The sequence below is a fragment of the Aptenodytes forsteri genome, unplaced genomic scaffold (genome assembly GCF_000699145.1).
Source record: "Aptenodytes forsteri isolate BGI_AS27 unplaced genomic scaffold, ASM69914v1 Scaffold54, whole genome shotgun sequence".
NCBI classification, from domain to species: domain Eukaryota; kingdom Metazoa; phylum Chordata; class Aves; order Sphenisciformes; family Spheniscidae; genus Aptenodytes; species Aptenodytes forsteri.
Genome location: NW_008796044.1, coordinates 10855391 through 10876359, shown reverse-complemented (window position 1 = coordinate 10876359; position 20969 = coordinate 10855391). Strand labels below are relative to the sequence as shown.

General features: G+C 41.5%; 1 protein-coding gene across 6 annotated transcripts in view; it reads left to right on the top strand.

Annotated features, from left to right (window-relative positions):
• The window catches only part of SGCD (sarcoglycan delta), a 253138-nt gene that overhangs the window by 192277 nt on the left and 39892 nt on the right, over positions 1–20969 (top strand). For all 6 annotated transcript variants that reach the window (XM_009285792.2, XM_009285795.2, XM_009285797.2 and 3 more), the window contains 2 exons: positions 9713–9800; positions 12467–12586. In XM_009285792.2, the coding sequence (XP_009284067.1) occupies positions 9713–9800; positions 12467–12586 (208 nt within the window). The remainder of the gene's footprint in view (positions 1–9712; positions 9801–12466; positions 12587–20969) is intronic.

Below are 20969 nucleotides of genomic sequence, written 5' to 3'. Positions count from 1 at the left end.
GGAAATGAGTTTATTACTCCCATGAAGCTATTGAAAAGGAGAGCATACCGAGCCCTTCAAACCTGTTTCCTGATGCACAGACCCGCATTTGCCGATGGAGCACAGCAAACCTGAAGGACGGGTCTCGTAAAGAAGGGCCTTATAATTGCAATAGAAGCTCAGAAACAGAAACACTTTGATTGCAGGAACATGTCCAGGCTGAACCTTGTCATTTCACAGGCCAGATGCATTGGAGAGAACTCCACTGGGTAATCACAGAAGTGAGGATGGCCTTCTGCGTCCTGCCTTCCAGCCGTAACCGTGCTGTAATATAGTTGCTTTTGCAGTGTAATTGCTTTCTCTGCAGGGCTTCTTCCTATTGATTCTGCTTGTGTGGATTTAAATTGTTTGCGGGTTGGAACTAGACTCAAGTTGGTCTGCATCTCCCCTTTTCTGTGCTAGGCAGCTCACGTAACAGTCCTATCTAAGAGACTTTAACGATGTCTAGAAAGCATCACTCCCTGGCCTGCGCGTGTGTATTTGATTTGAGGAAAGAGGCTGGATCAGATAAGTTCAGAACATCAATAAATACGTGTATTTTGTTTGGTGACACTTGTTCAATGTGAATCTTTTTCCCAGGAAGCAGCTTGTGTTGTGTCATTTTTTCAGCGTGCTGTGTAAATGCTCTGCATCTGCAACTGTCGAGGATGGTGCCATCCCATAGCAATGCCATCTGCTCGTTCACAAAGTGCTTTTTGCGTAGATAAAAAATGTGAGGTGTTACTCATAATTAGGCAAATCACATGCTGTGATCTGTGATTGATTTGATTTCTGTTGCTGGCTACCTCGCATATGTCTATGTGTCCATAAGTATTGTCTACATATCAGCATATGGATGCAGATGAATCAGAGACTCATGAATTCTTTTTCCCAATCCAGACAGATGGAAATGTTTTCCCTTCTTCTTATTAGCAGCAGCTGAATTTCAGTAACACCAGGGGCCTCTGCTAGGATCTTGCCTGTGTTTCGTGGTGTACATGCATACGTAAGTTGGCATGGCCATTTATAATCTAATACAAGAAGTAAGCGATCCATGACATGCAGCAAAGGAAAGTTATAATTTCAAAGCAATGTTCAGGGATAGCCACGTTATTAGCCTTCTTAGAGAAAAATATCTGGATACATACTTGGCGTTACGCAGTGCAGTAACAAAATGCCTAAAAGGGGCTGTGAGTGTTGCAGAACCCAAGTGTCACTGCTGAATCAGACTTCTGGAAAATATTACTGTGCCTTTCTTAGTATTAACCATAAGTACTCTTTCATGTGTATTCACCTCGCTAACTGAGCGAGATCCTAATTGTCTCTGGTTGTACTGTGGTCCAAGTAACGCTGATAGGAAGAGAAAGTAACTCAGAAATTACTAGTCCTATATAATTTTAATATTGTCTTCAGATGCCTTTTATAGATAGTGAGGTATGATTTACCAGCAGTTTTAAAAGATGTTTAAGGCAGGCAGTAGGCGTACCAGAAAGGCCATAAAAACGAAAACACATGAACAGAGGTCTGCACACTTGTCTGGACTAAAAGTTACAAGCAGTGGAGTAGCTATGTAGTTGGATGATTTAGAATATTTTAAACCTCAGCAGAGCTCTCTTCCTTTCTCTCCCTCTCTCCTATGGCACTGTGCCTATCTACAGTGTGTTCACTTCAGCAGGAGATCTGTCACCACTGGAGTCTGACCATAACTAGGGTAGCCCGAGGCAGAAAATAGGCTATAACTTAGCACAAATCCATAGTCCCGCTGCTACAACACCTCCTATAGACAAGGATCAGATCGGTGCGAGCTGCCACTGAGCAGCTACTGCGGTTAGGTATTTCTGCAGAAGAATTCAAGTAAATTGGAATGGTTAGTGAATACTTGGTTGATTTTTACTGGAAGTGGTGATCAATGTGCTGAGAACCTAGGACTGCTGTTCTGTTACAGTTTCTCGGGTCCTGCTTAGTTTGTACGAGGGAGAGCCATTCCCCAGTGATGCAAAGTTCATCATCAGCGCACATTTGATCGACTCTGGTATAACACCTTTGGGTGAACTCAGCAGTGAAGTGCTTGAAGCATTTTCAGAATTATTTGGTCATTTTACAAGTTGTGCTGTTCTCTTCATTTCAGATGTTGTCTAAGGGTGTCTTGCCAGAGGACTCTGGTGCTGAGCACACTTAATACATCGGATTTTTTCTGAAGCCAGTAATGCTCAGTTCAGTCCTGCCAATACAAAAAGTTTTGTGAATGTGCAGCAGCCTTCAGACATTACAAATCCAGATTTCCCACCCCCATGGATACTGAATAGAACTCCAACATGCACGGTTGCATTTTATTTTTATGTGTATGTCTATCGGTTTCATCATGTCATCTGTGGTTTTCCTCATAAGTCAATGGAGTAAAAAAGAAAAAAGAATGGCAAAGAAGTCGAGGCAGATGTAATGTCTTGGAGGTTTTTTCAGTGTTGTTTTTAATGTCAGCAGACATAATTTAATTTAATTTTCAGAAGAATCTCAGCTGCAAAGCAGCTGATAAGGCATCTTGAAGAAGCAGCTACTCTCTCGAAGCACTGTGTTCATGAGATTATTACAGGTATTCTTCTGAAGAGAGAAACCCCTAGATTGCCAGAAATAAATCACTTTGAAGCATACAAACCCCCTTGGGTAGCCATCCAAAAGCAGAACCCAGTCATTTAGATCTCACGTCACAGACCTGCCTTCTTTGCACTTTAAAAAAGAAAGTCTCAGAGATGTAATTGCTTTAAAGTAGTTGTGGGAAGCTTACCTTTTGTTTCTATTGTTACTAAAATGAACTTCAAGGAATGCCATAAAAGACGGGGGTTTGTGGTATTGGACATAAAACTCCAACATGTGCACTATCTATGCCATAAAAATGTGTTGAGTGGGACCAGAGTATTTTTTGAGCTTCATGGTACTGTAAAACACATCTTTCTGCAAATGTGACTGTACCTTGTTTGCATAGAAGGGACCTGAATTTTTTTGTTTTAAGCATTTGAATACTTAATAAAATGTCAAAAGTTGGAACCCAGCACATTGAGTAACCTCATGACATAACTACGTTTATGTCTTTGAGTGCCAGTTGCAGGTCAGGGATGTATCAGCTCCGTTACTGATCCAGGTTACATGACCTGGACGCGTTACACTTATGAAAAGTTTGTTTCCTGGAAGAAGAGGATGCAGACTACATTTTGTTATCTCTGCGCTGGACCTGTTGCCTCCTTCCTAAAAGTAATCATCTTTAGACACAAATATAGCACATACGGGGGTATTTTGTAGCATTTGTTTTAATCTGTTTGTTACCAATTCCATTCACGGTCTCCTTTCATTCTGCTATGAAAAGCTTACACTGTCAAATCAGAAGTTTTACTAAAAAAGGGATTTAGTTACATGAACATTATATTCAACCGTTTGAAGGACAAAGTCAAGATCAAAAGAGACTCAGTGATTAAACAACAAAAAGTACGTTCAAATCATATTAAGGGATGTTTTCAATCTAGCACCTAGGGTTTTAGCCACATGACTTAAATTTGTGTGCCAGAAGGCTTCTGGGCAAAATCCTGTTCTTGCTGTGGGGAGCTAGATCAGAAACAGGAGGAAGAGCTGTTGGGTTTACTTTTCAAATAGAAACGGTAACGGTTGGCTTGCAAGTCTGGCCTGAAGTCTACATTTTCTGTTGACATAGATGAAGGCCAGGCTGCCATTCCAAGCAGGATCTTAGGGACAGGGTTCACTACATACTCCCATGTTTGTCTTCTTCACGGCTAAAGATAGATGCTGTCCAGTGTTTTGTCTGTTTTTCAGGAGGTGCACGACGTTTGTACAATGTTCTGGTGAGGTTTGCTGTGATTCATGGTGGTGCCAGTTGCTTGATCTCTGCAGCATCTGTTACCAATCCTGAAGTTTTTTTACCCGATTGTTTCCTCCCAACTCTCTGTTTTATGGGGGCAGCTCTGAGCTTTTCCAGCGTCAGACACGCCACAAAGGAGTTTCTGTTCCCAAGGCAGGAGTGGGGGAAAGAAATGCACACTCGGGGTCAGGCCTGGTGTTCTTGACTGTGTGCTCACAGCATGTTCTGGAGATCTTCGTGGTTAGGACACTCTGCGTTTAGTGTCATGCAGTGAGGGTATTACTGGTGCTTCCCTTTGAAGGATGAGCAAGTCATACGAGAACATGCAAAACTGGGTCAGCAATACTAATTTAAGCATATCTGTGTCAACCGACAAAAAATGACAGAGTAATGGTTAAAAAGTCAGCTTTCCCGGTAGGTCTCAGGTCATGCCTGACAACTGCAAAAATGAGCTCGCACGCGGCGCTGTGTCTCAGGCAGCATGTGCTGCTGGGTCTGGTTACATTAGGAGATACGGCAGAGGTGATGTGTTTGTGAGTTTTCGTTAGCAAAGTTTGCCATTCTTGGTGAAGGACGTCTTGTGCCCTGAAATGATTGCTTTGTGTCTCAGTTAACAGGCAATGAATACTTGTCACTCTGACACAGACAAAGCTGTGAAACGTTGCCTCGTGCAGCTGTGAGTTGTCCTTACCAATGGAAAATGCAATGCAGGAGAGTAGGTATCATTGCTGTTACTACTATTATCACATTTAGCTGCTAGTATAGTAGGACTGATTGGACTTCAGGAAATGAATATATTTATTATAACCCACATGAATACTTCCCCTCTATCAGCAGCTCCTTAAAACAGCACTCAAGGGTGCAGGCAAGTGAATGTGCTGCTTGTGGCTGTAGGCCAGGTGAAGGAGAGCTTTTGCTCTCATGGTGGGCTGGCTGCTTGCTTTACAGCAAATGATCTTTTGCCCTCTGACAGTCCAGCTGTGTATAGAGCAGTGTTTGCTTTCTGTAATGTCAGTGAGAGGTACAGTTGAGCAGGAAAATGGTGCTCTGAGTGGCTTTTCCATAGACTGCTCCTTGCCAACCTGGATTATGCTTTAATATTTTAATTTTTCCCATTCCTTTGTCAAGCCTGCAGGAAATTCACCATTTCCATTATTTCCACAAGCCTCACTTGCACTCACTTTGTGAAGTCTTTGAATCCACAGGATCAAATCAAAGCTACTCCTTTTGACCATCCAAATTACAAACACACTGACTGTGATGCATTATTTTAAAATTGCCTGTTAAAATATAAAAGAATTTCCAAATATTTTTAATAACTCCCTAAAACAGTCTAAGGACATCTGTTAAAGTATTGAATTTCCTTAAAGACAGCACTGGTTGGGATTGCTTCAGCTGCAAATTAAGGTTGTCAGTCAAAGTGCTTTTTCTGTTTTAGTATCCCATCTAGGAGTTTTTAGCATCTCTTCCAAAGTGAGCCAAAGAAAGACAGCTAGGGACCTGTTAGGGCTTGTTTTGCCATGTATTTAACCTAGCAAACAATCAGTCGATACCTTTTGCAAAGTCTTCTATATTTTGCTGGATACCTCACTGCTTAGTGAGGAAACAAGCTATACTGTTTTGATGTATTTTTGTACTTTTCACATTCTTTATTCTGCAGCATGTGTCCAACGTTTTAATATATTGAGTACCTGTGGCAACTTCTTTTGTGTGTCTACAAACATTTACATTATCGTTAAGTCATTGAGTCTGCTAATGAGAGGCTGGAGTAAGAGGCAGAATGATGTATTTATTATGTAGTATTTCCTGCAGAGGTGAATAATAGATTCATGGTGGGCTGGAAGTAGTTAACCAGCCCAAAGAGTCCTTAAAAGATCCCAGCCTCACCTGCCCCCAGAAATGGAGCTGCAGCCCAGAGCGTGGTGGGATCCTCCATCGGTGTCCTGCAAGGAAAACGCTTGAAATAAATCAGAAGCAAACAGGAAAACATGCAGAAGGGAAAAAAAATGCATCCTACTCCCATCGATGTCTGTACCTCAGTTTCTCCAGCCAAATGATCAAAGGAACCACTGGAAAGAAACAATAACATAAAATAGTGTCGGAAAGGAGGTGACCACTGATTTAATTTGCAAAGTTGCGTAGGAAGTTAAATCGAAGGCTGTAGTTCAGTGCAGTGCGATGGGATGGCTAAGATGGACGTGAACTGGGACTCTGCTACCACAACACAGTTAATAGAGGGTTGTTGTAAAGAGGTTAAAGTGGTAACAGCCGAGTCTGGGCATAACGAGCAAGTCAGTGGCAGCACGTGGGCTGGGAGCAGCATCTACTCTTGCGAAGAGAGGTGCAGGGAAACCTTGTTGTCCTGTTTGTAATGAGAGGAAGAAGAACAAATGGCAGAGAACGAGATTTCTCAGTACATCAGATAGCACGCAGGCAGTGAAATATGTAGGGTTATTGTGTGATTGTTGATATGAGATGTATTTTATCTCAAATGTGCTTTTCTGAAGAATTGGGTAGAACCTTTTGGAAAGAAACAGGTAGACAAAGAGAAAAAGATTATTTTCTCTACTTTTCTGAACCCGGAAGAATACTTAATCCAGTTTTCTGTTCACTTCAGTTTTCTTTGCATCAAGTCCGAGAGTAAAATATATTTATTTCTTTAATGTTATTTGTCTGGAAAGATTCAGAACTAGATTGTTGCATATTATACTTCAGAAATGTGGTGTGTCTCATACTTACAGTGTTATAATTAGAGTCAGACGTGCTTATTTATTGCATGCTGATAGTCTAACTCCAGGTCTATCAAGTGTTATGACAGTTTGTGAGAATACTATTTCACTATGTAATTATTTTTATTGTGGTGACGATGGCACGTTGATCTAGATTTCCATTTGCTCCTGTGCATCAGAATACTTAATTTTGTGTCATAACGTGAAAGTGTAAGAGAAGTGAAGGGTTTCGCCTTTTCAGTTACAATTTCTAGCTGTTTTAAGGATTCTTTAATGCTTTAATTATTTTTGTTCTGTGTGATTGAAGGAAGCTGGCATCATCACCAAGCTTGCAACAGAGGAAACATTTTTTAAATGTTCAGTGTGTAAAAGATGTCAGTGTTCTTACCTTTGTAAACAGAAGATGATGGACAGAAAATCTGCAGAATTTTCAGCAAAAGGGAGTAATTTTTTCAGCTCTTTTTCATTTCTTAATGGAAGAAGAATTATGGAAATGAGAGCGGGCATTGCATTAAGTGCTTGAAATGTTCCTTCCCTGCAGACCAATAGAAACATAACTCTTCCATTAGGGAAATTTAGATTTTTGAAGGCTGCATGAATCTGAGCTCTGAATCAGTGAATGAGATGACTATGCTGGGGTAAGCATTTCAAGATCTGATTATGTATTTTAAGTCTTTCGTAGGTGGATACCAGCTCTTAGCTTGTCTTGTAAGACTTCTTTGGAGCAACTTTTTCTGTGACTCTTTTTATGTTAACCGCTTGGCTTATCTTATAGTACTTCCGTAGTGCAATCTCCTGTTATGCAGATCAGTAACAGAGTTTCAAAGCCATGGGGATTGAATGATTTTTCCTACCTGAATTTGGACTAGAAGGTTTCCTGGCCTTTTCCAAACACTCTAGCTACTTGCATAACTCCATAAACAAAAGTCAAATAGTGAAAGTCAAAAATGTGACCTTTCTGTGCTTGATATGGCATGTTTATAGTGGTTATAGTCTCACCTATGACTATAGATTATGCTGATTGTAGCTATCTTTCTTTAAAAATATCCTTCATCTGTAAGTGTGAAATGAAAATGTAGCAGTAAACTGCTATCGCTGGGGGTGTTCAAATTAGGTCCCTGATCAGGGCTGCAGAGAATTAATACCACAGCAAGTGGGTATTCAAGTGAAGCCATCTTTTTTTCTGTGCTATTAACCATAAAATAGTAATCAACATTAATTTCTAGGTTCTAGAAGAACACAAATAAAAATGAATAAAAAACAACAAAATCTTTACCAGTCATTACCACTGCTCCTTACTTCTAACTTATTAATTGTATTTCAGTTTCAGATACTATATTACTTAAGCTGTCAAACACATCACAGAGCTATATAAGGATGATTTGTCCTCATTAGGTGTATGAGGACACAAAGACACCAAGAGCTTCTGAAACTTGTCCAAGGTCTGGAAATGATTAAGTGGAATTCTTTCTTTTTATTATTTTTATTTAGTTGTAAATAGTCTGAATGTAGCCATAATGGTCTAATTATAATTGATCAAACAAATCTCATTTCCCCCTTTTTTGCTGAAGGGCTGATCCTGTGAGTTCATGCAGCACAAATATTTAAGGTACCAAATGTAATTATTGTGAATATTTGTTCCCATGTGGGGCTGGTTTTGTTTTAGTTTTCTGAGGTTTGTTTTCTGCAAACACTGCTGGGAATCGTTTACCCATCACTACAAGTGTTCCTTGAAGCTCCAGCCCATCACAGGACTCCCATGAGTGCATTCCTGTGCTCCTGTTATGTTTTATATGCAGACAACCTAGTCCTTCTGCCATGATCCAGAAAAATGGCATCAATGCAAATATTAGTTATGTTCCTTATAAATTCAAGAGGCAAGGAGAACATGCCTGACCTACACGATCCTCCATCCCCATCCTGATTATTCATTCCTAATGGAAAGATTTTGAAACATTGGAAAGAGACTTTGATATAGGAAGCACATGGACATAAAATTTGGAACTCCTTGCTGATTTTCTTGCTGTTTTATGCCCTCTACCAATCCTATGGCTTAGTCAGTTGATTAATTTAATCAGCTGCCTGCTTTAGACATTATGAAGAGATACTGGCAGTGAATTTCCACCTCACACATTAGTAGATTTTTGGCTGATTTAAGTTGGGGTCACCCTGCGCTAGTGCCTTAGTTGCCTAATAGCCCCTGAGAAACCAGCTGTGTGGGCTGGGGCTGCCTGTAGAAAACACGAGTTCCCGGGTGTCTTGGATGCGTTTGCACACAGAAGGAGCCAGATGGTTTTCTCTGTGGGTTTTCTTTGGCTTCGCTCTGCGGGAGAAATACCTGAGATGGATGCTGCCAGGTAGCTGTGTGGCTCCTGTGTGTTAACAGCTGCTCTAACTCTTCTCTCAGAGGTATATTTAAAGCATAAAAATGAAAAATGGGCAGAAATCTGTGTGGTCAGGCGGGGAGTGGAGAGGACTTCATGTCTTGTGTATCTCCAGACCCAATGGGATGGGTCTGGTCCCAAGCTGGCATCTCAGACTGGAATATGGTGGTGGTACATGCCGGGTGCCAGATGGTTCATAAGTGCTTTGAGATCAAAGGCACTTTCTACATGTTAATAAGGTTTTCTCGTTCCCAGCCATTGGGCACAGCTCACTCACGTGGCCGTGCGGCACACAGACACAGTCACCCATTGGAGTCATCTGAAGCTGTGTGCAATATTGCAGATTTGACTCTGAAATGCACTGCTGCAGTCAGCCACCCTCCCAAAACACCATGACCTTCAGGAAGCTTAGGTCAGGTCCCCTATCACCTGCACATTTTAAAATAGCAGGTTGGTTGGCTTATACTGGCAATAAAGCTAACCATCCCTAAAACAAGGCTAGTCTCTGGGACATTATCTGGGCCAGAGGTATGGACTATGGTTTTATCCTGGAAATAAAAATTAATGCAGGGTAGCCCGCACCTCAACCACACGCCCAACCTCGGGGCCATTAACAGCAGCCCAACAGCGTTAGGCAAAGCTCTGGGTGTCTCAAGCAGGCTGGTCATGGGCAGCCGTCCCCGTCTCACGTGCTTGCTCTCGTGGTCTCGTTCCAGGGCAATCCACTGTACTTCCAGTCTGCCAGAAATGTGACAGTGAACATCCTCAATGAGAAGACTAAAGTTCTTACTCGTCTTGTAACAGGTAAGGAGGGGGAAAGGCTGCGTGGCAGAATTAAGGAGGGATGAAAGCGGGTGTGTTGTGGGATGCTGTGTTGGCTTTAGCACACAGGAGGAGAGCCCAGGTGTCTTGTGAAGTACTTCGCTCCACTTTGTAGAAACAAAGCTAGAGACATGAAAGCCGTGCTGGAGAGGCAGCTGGCTGGTGCTTTCTGATCATGAAGCAGACCATCGTTTTCATTTGAAAGCCAATCCAGAGACAGAAAGGTTACTTGTACGACTTCAGGGTCAAGAAGAACATATGCAGGGTGACATTTCTGTTGTAACAGGCACAGGCTTTTCCTGAGACACTTCTAACTGGCCTGAGAGCTTGGGAACTCTGCTGATGAGCTGTGGCTGGGTTGGGACGCTTTGCAGTTTAGAGCTCTCTGTGCCCTTCTGCTGATGAAGAACGCTCTCGTGCTCCCAAGCATGAGTGTGTTTGATGGGGAAATGAGTGTTTCATAAATCCCCAGTGCACGGCAGCCTTTGAATGAATGCATGTGTAATTTGGATTGAAAGAGCCTAATGCATTATATATTCTAATATATAATATATATGATATAGGATAGATATTTATTTATTGAGATTTATCTAGGGACTGGGAGAAGCATTGCTGTGGCAGAGCCAGTAATCCATAAACATGTTGTTTCTACGTGAGACTGGGTTGTTTGGTTTGCTTATATAACATCTTGGCCTCTAGTCACAGTATTAAATAATTAAATATGCAGCTTCAGTAAGCGATGATTTAAGCAGCACACAGGAAAATTGCCTGGAGGGAGGAAATAAATTCAACCCCAAGCTCCCTGATTCTCACATTCAGAATGAGTGTGTTTAGTTCGTTGGTTCTCCATATATTTTCAAGAGGGTATTTGGTTCACTTAAGCACCTTCATTTCACGAGAGCTTGGGAGGACACGGTCAGTGATGTCTCCCGGCATGATCTTCTGGTTATTGAGCTCATTTCTGCATTCGGCAGCAGCTTTGATTTCAGAGCGGAGCAAAGACATGGTCCCATGTAGTGCGTGCTGCAGTGATGAGTAGGGAGGCAGTTAATTAGCAAGATACAAATCAAACTTAAAGCTTGAAAGTACTGGATTTACTCAGAATGGCTGCAAGATTTTTAAGTGTTTCCAGGGATCTCGGCATAGCCTCGCTTTTCTGTAGTACGAATCATGCACGTGATTCTTTGTGTGCCCTGATGCCAATACAGATGACCTGTGCAGGGAAACGCTGCGTATAGATTAAGCTTGAACCTGCCTATAAGAAAATAACTGGCTTTCAGGTCTTATTTCTCTTGTCTTTTGAGAAATGGGACTAGTCAGGAAGATGGCCAGAAGTAATGCGAAGTCCGATCACCTGCCTTGTGCAGTAGCATATTCCAGAGAGGCTGGGGGGTGGGCTGGGGTTGCATGCTGCAGTGATGAGTAGGGAGGCAGTTAATTAGCAAGATACAAATCAAACTTAAAGCTTGAAAGTACTGGATTTACTCAGAATGGCTGCAAGATTTTTAAGTGTTTCCAGGGATCTCGGCATAGCCTCGCTTTTCTGTAGTACGAATCATGCACGTGATTCTTTGTGTGCCCTGATGCCAATACAGATGACCTGTGCAGGGAAACGCTGCGTATAGATTAAGCTTGAACCTGCCTATAAGAAAATAACTGGCTTTCAGGTCTTATTTCTCTTGTCTTTTGAGAAATGGGACTAGTCAGGAAGATGGCCAGAAGTAATGCGAAGTCCGATCACCTGCCTTGTGCAGTAGCATATTCCAGAGAGGCTGTGGCTTGGACTGGGTTGCACAGGGCTGTTAGATGCTGATTTGTCCGAAGTTTAGCCTAGGTCGGGTAATAGAGGGGTCTGCTCTTTGTAGTCTTTGAGCCACAGACCCGCACAGAATTGCTATTCAGGCAGCTGATGTTTATCAGGCTGTTTATCCACAACAAAACGCATTGCCAGAGGCTTTCCAGCACTGCGGTGCGCAGCAGGCTGCAGGAGAAGCAGCAGAATTGAAATAAGAGCTACGAAGGAAAGTTTTACTCGCTAATAACTTTCTGAAACGTGGGAGACTCTGCCGTTTGTCTTGGCCTGTGCATGGTTGAAATGGTCTAAAAGAAAACATTTGCTCCTGTGGTGGTGTTTGTCTTTTTTTTTTCAGATTGGACTGTGCATGGCACTGATACCATTGTAATCCAGGTATCATTAACAGGCAGAAAACCAGGAATGTTTTACACTGCAGCATCAGTCCAAGCAAAATGTACTGAGGAACTCTTGATGCCTCTTACAGCTACACCAATGCTCTGAAAGCATGGCTGGGTATATTCATTGCTATTTCACATATGGCTCTGTCTTTTTGTAAAAGTTTCCCAGCTATGCCAAGTTTAATGGTGATTTTATGACATACATAAGCATTAACAAAAACATAAGTAGAAATAGTTGAGGGGTTGTTATTTGGGTAGAAAACAGTGCCCTTTTCTAACAAGAGGTCACCCTCTGAAAAGCACAGACCTCCCTGTTTGATGTGTCAGATGCAGGCTGTATCTGCAGAGCTCTTAGGATAATCTCAGCAGATGGGCTTATTAAATGTATGAAGCTACTATGTGATTTTCTTACACTTTTCACTAAAAGGTTGTGCTAAATCTCTTCTTCCCTCTAGGTCCCCAAGCAGTGGAAGCACACAGCCAAAAATTTGAGGTGAAAACCCTCTCCGGAAAATTGCTGTTTTCTGCAGATGACAACGAAGTGGTGGTTGGAGCAGAGAGATTGAGAGTCTTAGGTAAAAGATTATTCACTAAATCACTGTTTTAATAAACGCCTCTTCAAATTTTAGAATAGTTTTGCCTAACTACCCCTCATGCTTGGGGAAAGCTTATTTTGGAGATAAAGCCTTTTGCTGTCTTTATTGCTTTGAATCTTCCCCAAGCAGATAATGGCCAGGAGTTTCTGTCTGAGGGGTTTCTTAACTTGCACAATGTGTTATTTCCCCTGCAGAAAAAAACTCCCCTGGAAGTGGTTTGTCTGGCTCAGTGAAGCAGCTTTAAAACCAGCTTTGGAAACTGAACAACTATCTCTTGGGTCTGGGATGAAGGACAGTGAGGGATCGCTGTAAGGATGCTTCTATGGCTGCAGTCACTGTGCGTAGGGAAACCTCAGGCTTCATATTTTTGATCCCACCACTTTCACCAGCTCCTCCTTCATTCTAAAGCGAACACCACGGAGGAGACCTGCAGTGAAAAAGTCAGCGCGAATTAGGATCTCATACTAATTCTCTGAATAGTTTGGTGTCCGTTATATTAGTTATCTTTCCTTAGCCACGTACGAGAGCACATTGTGCATCTCTGCGCCATCTTCAGCTATGCTGTGGGTGGGTTAAGCGCCCCGTGCACGGGAGCAGAGGCCAGCCTTACCAGTGCCACCCCTTCCCCGTCTGCCTTGCGAGACAGAGGGGGCAGCTTGAGCTCTCCTTTTGTCTGTGCAGGATCTGCCTCCCCAACTGTCCTGCCTGCTAGGCTTTACAGCGGTAGTTCCTAATAAAAACTGGGGATACACTTTGTTTGGGGGGTGGGGGTTGTTTATTGTTTGGGGTGGTTTTTTGTTTTTAAATTAGAGAAAAGAAACAGTTATGGTAATTGTAAAATTTTAAAATGTAGATAGTTACATGAAATTACCTCTTAGGAACTTGAATTCTCCAGCTCTCCAGTTCAATCCATGCTCTTTGGTTAGTCTAAGATTTGCTCATGAATGTTTTCATGTGGGACCGGACTGGGTAGCTCAGTATTGCTAGCAGTTAGTCACACAGCAGTGCCACTGGTCTCTGTAGATGCAGCGATACCTGTTTTCTAATGGCTTGATTTGGATGCATCTGTCCGCTCCAAATTGTTCCTGACTTCTCTAGTGAGCTCCTAAAAACAGAGAGATCAACAAAGGAGCTTAGAATGATATATAGTATTTTTATTATTATTTCTACATATTACATAGCATATTATCAATATATTATGTATAATTGAAAGGAGCTTAAAATGAGCACCTCAGAGTCTAACCATCATGAATGGGACTTTGTATCCAACCCTTAACGTTTTTTGTTACCTGATGTCGTGCTATTCTAGATGGTTCCTGTTTGTAGACAGGCCAGGTGTAGCTCTCTGCAGGTCACTGGTGTTACATACTGGACTAGTTCAGTCACCAGCTACACAAAGTTAGGTGAGTTTTATAGGATAAATGTTAAACTTCACAAAATTAACAGTATCTTTTTTAGCTTAGAACTTTGAAAAGGACCATTCACAATTCTTGCAGTGTTACAGAGCTGGGGAACATTCGTCACAATCCATGTTCTACCACAAATCTCCCTTCCCAGTGCACCCTTCAGAGCTGATTAATTGTACAGTCTTTGTGCAGGCTAGATATAGTCAGGAAGCAACAGGTTTTAAGTGTTTTCTTAGAGACCTTAAAATGAGAGAGATTTATATCATTGGTTCTTCAAAAAAAATAACAGAAACTTTTCCTTACAAGTTGCAAATGCTTCTTTTCAGATTACATACTTACAAAAATATTGGGTTTTATTTACGTTGTACTTTGGAGAAACCAGCAATTATTTTTGATAGTTATTTTGAGTTTCTGCCTTGTTTTAGTCTCCAGAATAAACAGCATCAAAAATATTGCAAACCACTCTAGTGCACTTTCATTTTTATCTGCAACTGAGTGTTTCTTGGGGTTTATTTGGCTTATGCAGATCTGTTGGAAAAGAAAAGGTAGAGTGATACCACTGGTGATGTTACATGGCGAGTATTTCAATGACCTTGAGCTGAAATGCTTTCAGAGTTCATGCTTGGCTTTGTTTTTCTCCAGCTTTGCTTCCCCAATCTAATTTTACCTCCAAAAGTGTTTGCCATGGCTGTTTGCCATGCTGGGAAGTGTTACACCATATGTTCGTATTTCTTCCAGTGTTTTTGTCTGCACTTGAGGCTAGTCCAACTTATAGTACACAGACAAATTCCTTTGATCATTTTTCTGGTGTTTGGGATCTCAGGTGCTGTCGGTATGTGTCTGCCGACACCTATCTACGCTATGTAAATAATCTCAACTTGTTATTGCTGAACATGTACTTGTTATAGAAGGAAGTGTATGTCTGGCATGAAAGTCATCTCACAGAGGTTAGAGCAGCAGTTATTGGGCTTGTGGCTAGCTTTTAATCTTGTTAATGATAATTACTTTTTTTCTTTGTACGCTCTTCAAAGTTGATTCTGAAAGTTTGTTCTACAAAGTAATGCTGAAGCCTTGTCATGAGAAAAGAGGCACTTTCCTTTTTTGAAATGGACTCTGTTCTAGGTAGCTAAAGGATTTTTCAACGTTAGCAAGGCATTAAAAAGGGAGGAATACATAGAATTATGGATTAAAAAAATACAAATAGGACATGTGCTGCATTTGATGGTGCTTCAAAAAATTGCACAGCATGGGTAGTGCAGCTTACCAAATGAAAGTGCTTTTTATTTTAATTGTATTTTGAGGGGTTATTTCTGATTTTTCACCATTAAAGGACACAGAGTTGGTCCCCTCTGCTTTTCATGCATGATGTCATTTAGAGTACTTCAATGATTTTATTTCATTTAGTGAATCCAGTCAAACGTGTCATCATAGGAGAGATTGGAGGATAACAGGAACTTCTGTTTGAGGACAAGGGCAGCTCTCTGGGCCCTTTGGCCATGGTCAGCTCTGATAACATCTACACAACCTTTTCCAGACACAAGCACGAATTCCCTCTACCTTGTTTAAAGCCAGCCGGGAGCTCAGCAGCTGCATTTGTCCAGATGACTCAGAAGGAGCTCATGTTTGCCTACAAAAAGTCATGTAGAAACTGAGCCTTATGCCAAATCTGGTCTGCCCTTTTTCTTCCAAGCTCATCTGCCACTGCCTGCAATTGCCCAGCCATCTCCTCCACTTTTGTGGTGGGATTGGATGACAGCACATCCTCACTGTTAGCACGACTTTCTTTTACAAGCTTCATTCCTGAGGTATTTGAGCACCTCATGGTCTTTTAAAAGATACTACAGCAAACCTCGGAGCCGTTCTCATTCCTCAGAACAGTGACTCTGGTTTTGCAAGGCTTAGATTTTGAAGGCAAAATCTGCCACTTCTCTGCCTGCTAAACAGCACCATAGTGCTGCTCCTGGGGTTGTGCGTGGCATAAAGTGCAAACCTTCCCTGCACTGGCCATTGCTACAGTCAGCAGTGCACTTTGGCAAACACCACATAGATGCAAACTGATGCCTCGCTGGATGTCCCCCGTGGGCTCATAAACACATACGGTCTGTGTTATGGGAGATGAATGAGCTGGTCCTAATTGAATTCATATGTGGTACGTCATACGGCGGTTCTCCTTCCCCTCTCCTCCCTCCCTCCAGAAATGAAACGTGTCCGGATCGTCTGAAAAATGGTGCGTAAGAAATACTCTTTAGTTAAAAGAGCATTAAAAAATAACTTTGATATACATTAATTACCAATTTCATTTAATAGCATATTGAACATTGTAGCATTTATAAACAAAAGACAATCATAAAGCATTATTCTGACTGTTAATTAGCTCTATTTATTCTCCAGATTAGTTTTTAAATATGCCCTCTAGATGCCACTTGATACTAATTAACAGAGTTACATTATTATCTCTCTAGAAAAGCATTTTTAATTAAATCTAAAGCAATTTAAATTAGCATGATTTTTTACAGAAATTAAACTCTGGTCAGATGCTTAATTTAGCTTTATAAGACAACATCTGATGACATGCCAGTGTCAGTTCTCCCAAACGCCTTGACATCTTTTTTGGAGATTATTTTCTGAAGTTTTGTTTCAGGGAAACTTTCCAGTATATTCCGGTGTTTCAGTATATTCCGGTGTTTAATAGTGATGATGGATTCAAACAATTTTTTTTAAGACTAAATATAGATGGGAATCCACATGCATTGCAGTGAGCTGAGATAAAAACACAAAAGACGCATTCCTGCAGCTTACAGGCTTTCGCAGTCCCTGGCATTGAGTGGTGGAGGAAGGTTTGCGTGGGAGGTAGGATTGCATGGGCTGGATGCTGTCCCGTTAGAAATTAACCACGCTTTTTAACTACTCTTAAGATTACCATTTTGCTTTGCAATAAGGATGGGATTAATCATAAAACCACAGGGTCCCTTTTCTGTAATAGAAGAATACAGGGACAAAAATTGCTCCCACTCTGGGTCCCTGGAAAATGTGCCTCTCACTTAGATATTTATACTACCATAGCGTAGACTTTTCTTCTAATATAGCCTAATGATAAAAAATTTGGCTAAAGCCTTTCCCTCTGGCAAACACTAACTAAAATAGCTGTATTTAGAGCGGGGTAGGACGCCTGTCATCTCCCAGTATAAAGACTGCAGGAGCTTCTCTGCAGGAGACGTGTGACCCAGCCGCCACACACTGCAGTCCTCCCCAGCACCACGGCTGGCTAAAGCGTACCTTTGATCTCGCCATCCCCTTGCATGCCCTCCCTTCAAATAATCAGCCAGTAGCTCTATTTCTACCTTGTAGCTTTTTTCCGCTGTAGCATATTCCTTCTGGGCGATGAACCATGTGGAGCATGCAAATGCTGACCACAGGTTAGACTTTCAGGAATGTTAGTTTGGCAGCATTTTTTTTTTCTAGTTTCTCTCCAGGTGCCTGGGAATGCACCTGAAAAGAGGAGTCAGCCGTTGAAATGTTATTGCAAATTTATTAATAAGTTTGGAGTAATTAATTCCAAGGCACATTTTCAGCATTTTATTTATGAGCTGTATTTTAAGGACTTTAGAAGTTTTAGTGGAGGAACACCAACAATAAAATCAACGTAGCCCAAGCTTACAGTCCATGAGAACACTGCTGATTGTCTCAGAGAAAGCTCTTTTGAGTGGGAGGGTTTGGGTTGGGGTTTTCTGTTGCTGGGGGCAGAAGGAGTAACCTGCTCTGTATCTGCAGAATACAAAGTGCTGGGTTTCATTACCCATGGAAGGGTTAAAAAAGCATTTGCAGTGTTCTTCACTTTGGACAAGAGGAGAACACGATTAATATGAATGTGGTGAACATAATATGTCTGTGTAAGCTGGATCAGCTGGCTCTAAAGCTTCACATCTACAAGCATTTTCAGGGAGCCTTGTATTAGCTTGATCTGGGAGGAACCCTGCAGAACTGTGGCTGCAATGCCAGCCTGGTTAAAGGACTCTGTTCACATTTCCTCAGTATTACAATTTTAGTAGCTTCTTGGCATGTCCTTTCTAGCTTATGTTTGCAGCAATATTTACAGCAGAGTAACTTTAATGAGTGCAAGAGTAGTTATATTTCATTAAAATAACCCACAAAGCTATTTGACTGGTACCAGTCATTTCAGAGGGTGGTGTAAGCTAGAAATTTAACAACTTCCAGGAACTACCACCCATTTTTGCTGCATGCACCCTTTTTCAGAAGCGATTATTTATGGGTCAGGACATGCACGGTTGCCCTTTACAGCAGCCATTATGATTTCAAAATGGCATTTTGCTGATTTGTTTGTGGCAGAGGGAACAACTTTTGTAGCCAAGTGTTGAAATCAGGCCTGATCCAGAGAGGAAACGGAGCTTTCTGGCCTCACCATTGAGTCTGCTGCAACTTTACACCTGAGGATAAATGCCAAGCTTGAATCTTTGTATTGTGGATTTTGTACGTTTTCCTGAAAAACATGTTCTTACTACAGGTCTGTAAGTAGCTTTTTTAAAGGAGAAATGGTGCTACAAGACTGATTTCTTAGCAAATTGAAACATTTTCCTACTATGATCCTGTTCCTTTACAAAGGCAGTGGAGAGGAAGTTGCCTCTGACCCAAAGATGGCTCGGTGCTGCCGAAGTGCGGCCGTGGTACCTTGCTGGGGTACCTCGCTGTGCTTCTGGAAGCAAACGCTGTACCATCAGCCTGGGGACAGAGGCCTTTCCCAGTTCATCCCATTGCAAATGAGCTCCTGCTTGCTCAGGCTGCTTCAAAGGCACCTGGGGGTAGCAGTTGCTCCAAAGCTCCCTTCTGTCCTCTCGGGAAGAGAAAAGAGCGTGCCATGACCGCACTGCTCACGAGGCTTGGACAGGCATTTGACCTTTTGCTGAAGATGTATGAACTTCTTTAGGAAGCAGCTACGAATATTCACTACACCCTCCCTATAGGTAAATTACGCAGTAATACTAATGCAGTCCCGGAGCAATTGCCAAGCTGTCGTGTAGTCATTGGTCCTGCGGAAAAGAGACAGAGAATAAAATGAGGAAAGTAGGGAAATACGCAGACGAATGAAGATACCAGGTTTTAGCACTGGCACTGGCCAGACTGGAAACAGCCTCCACTGTCTGTAGCGTTCAGTCATGGCAACAGAGTTTCATCAAATTTCTTTGCACTCATTGCAGAGTTGTGGTGCTGGAAAAAAAATATGTTCAGCAAAATTAAGGAGCAGCAGGGAAAAAAAAAAGTGTTTCCTATCAGTGATTAAAGTCACGAGAAAATTCTTTTTTGCTCTCAGTTAAGTATTGCGCTATTGCTGTATCAACATAAAAGTCAGGTGTGAAAAAGTGATTTAATCTGTAATCAGCAGTGACAAAGAATTAAAAAACTATATAGAAAAAAATTATTTGGTTGAATTGGGTGGGGTTTTTTTTTCCCCAGAGGCTGGGGTGGGATTTCTGGATGCTTTCTTCCAAATAAAGTTTTTTGTCCCATTGTATAAGGGAAGAAATTAAAATGGCCAGATCTTGAGCAAACATACAATTCTTGAATGAATACTTCTGATTGCTTTGCTGCCTTGAGGGCAATAGGCATAGACACTGTTGTCCATTCCTTTTAATGACAAATTCAAATAACATTGCCCTCCTTTTTCAAAATCCACTCACCCAGATTGTAAACTTGTCTTTTGTTGGAGGGAACAATGTGTGTCGGGAGGGAGATATGCTGAGAAAGTTTTTCTTGTGTTTACTTTTGCTTCGAAGTATATTCCAGGCAAAAAGGATAGCATTTATGTAAAGTGTATAGACTTCTAGTCCAGGCTGAAATGTGTGTTCAGATTGCGTTACATTAATCCTGATTAAGGAAAAAGAAGAATCATCCACCATCAGATTAATATTGATTAAATGTCACAAGGATTATGAAAGAAACATACTGTACACTTACCAAACACTGAAATCAAGTTTAAAAGTGTGGCAGATTTATATTTTATTTCCTAAGTGTCTTCCACAGCCTTCACAACCTGATCTGTTTGAAGCTCACATAATACTCTCCTTGATAAATTTCCACTGTGTATTCCTACTTCAGGTGCTCTCCTGAGTTTCTTTGCAACTTTGCACAAGAATGCCAAGAAGAGCTTCAAAGGAATTCAGTGATGACATTGCTATTGTTGAGCTGCAGAAAAAGTGTTGAAGGACCCCAAAACTAGTCAAGAAGGAGATATCTAGAGGTCAGCATAAGTTGTAGCAACCCTTCTTCGTATGTCTTTTCTCAGTTTGGGTGCAAGCCCTTCTGTTCTTTTCCGTTATTCCCTTTATATTTCTCAGACATTCAACCACTGAAGCTAGGCTGTTGAAGATCAACATGTGTCTACAGACACATACATCACTAATGACCCACATGCTCATCTTATTGTTTGCAAGTTTTCTAGCTTAAAACCAGGCTCCTTTTATTTCTTGGGACTATGAGTCAGGTAACTGCTTGCTGGAGCCACAAGGAGTTCCCGTCTGGCCTAACTCAACCACAGCCCAGTGTCTAAGGGTTGGATCCCCCCCATGTGCATACAGTGCCAAGACCAACATCTAAAATATTCTAAATAAATTATATTACATTTTTATCATAAACACCTTTGTTGATGCTGCACTTGATTTCATTACATAGACTGCCCTTAAAAGAAAAACTGCCCAACTTTGAGAACGAAGGTAGGCAGGCAGACAGACCTCTGCAATGAACTGTTTTTATAGTATCCTCGAAAGAAACATGAATGAAGCTTTATGGCTTTTGTTCAGTGCACTGGCTTAACCTAGCCAGGCTATTATTGTTGGGCCCTGAAATGGAGCTCTTACTGATTTCAGATTTGATGGGATTCAAGGGGAGCAACAGCAATTACTATGTTCATCCATTTAAAAACATAAATTAAGGATGAATAAGGC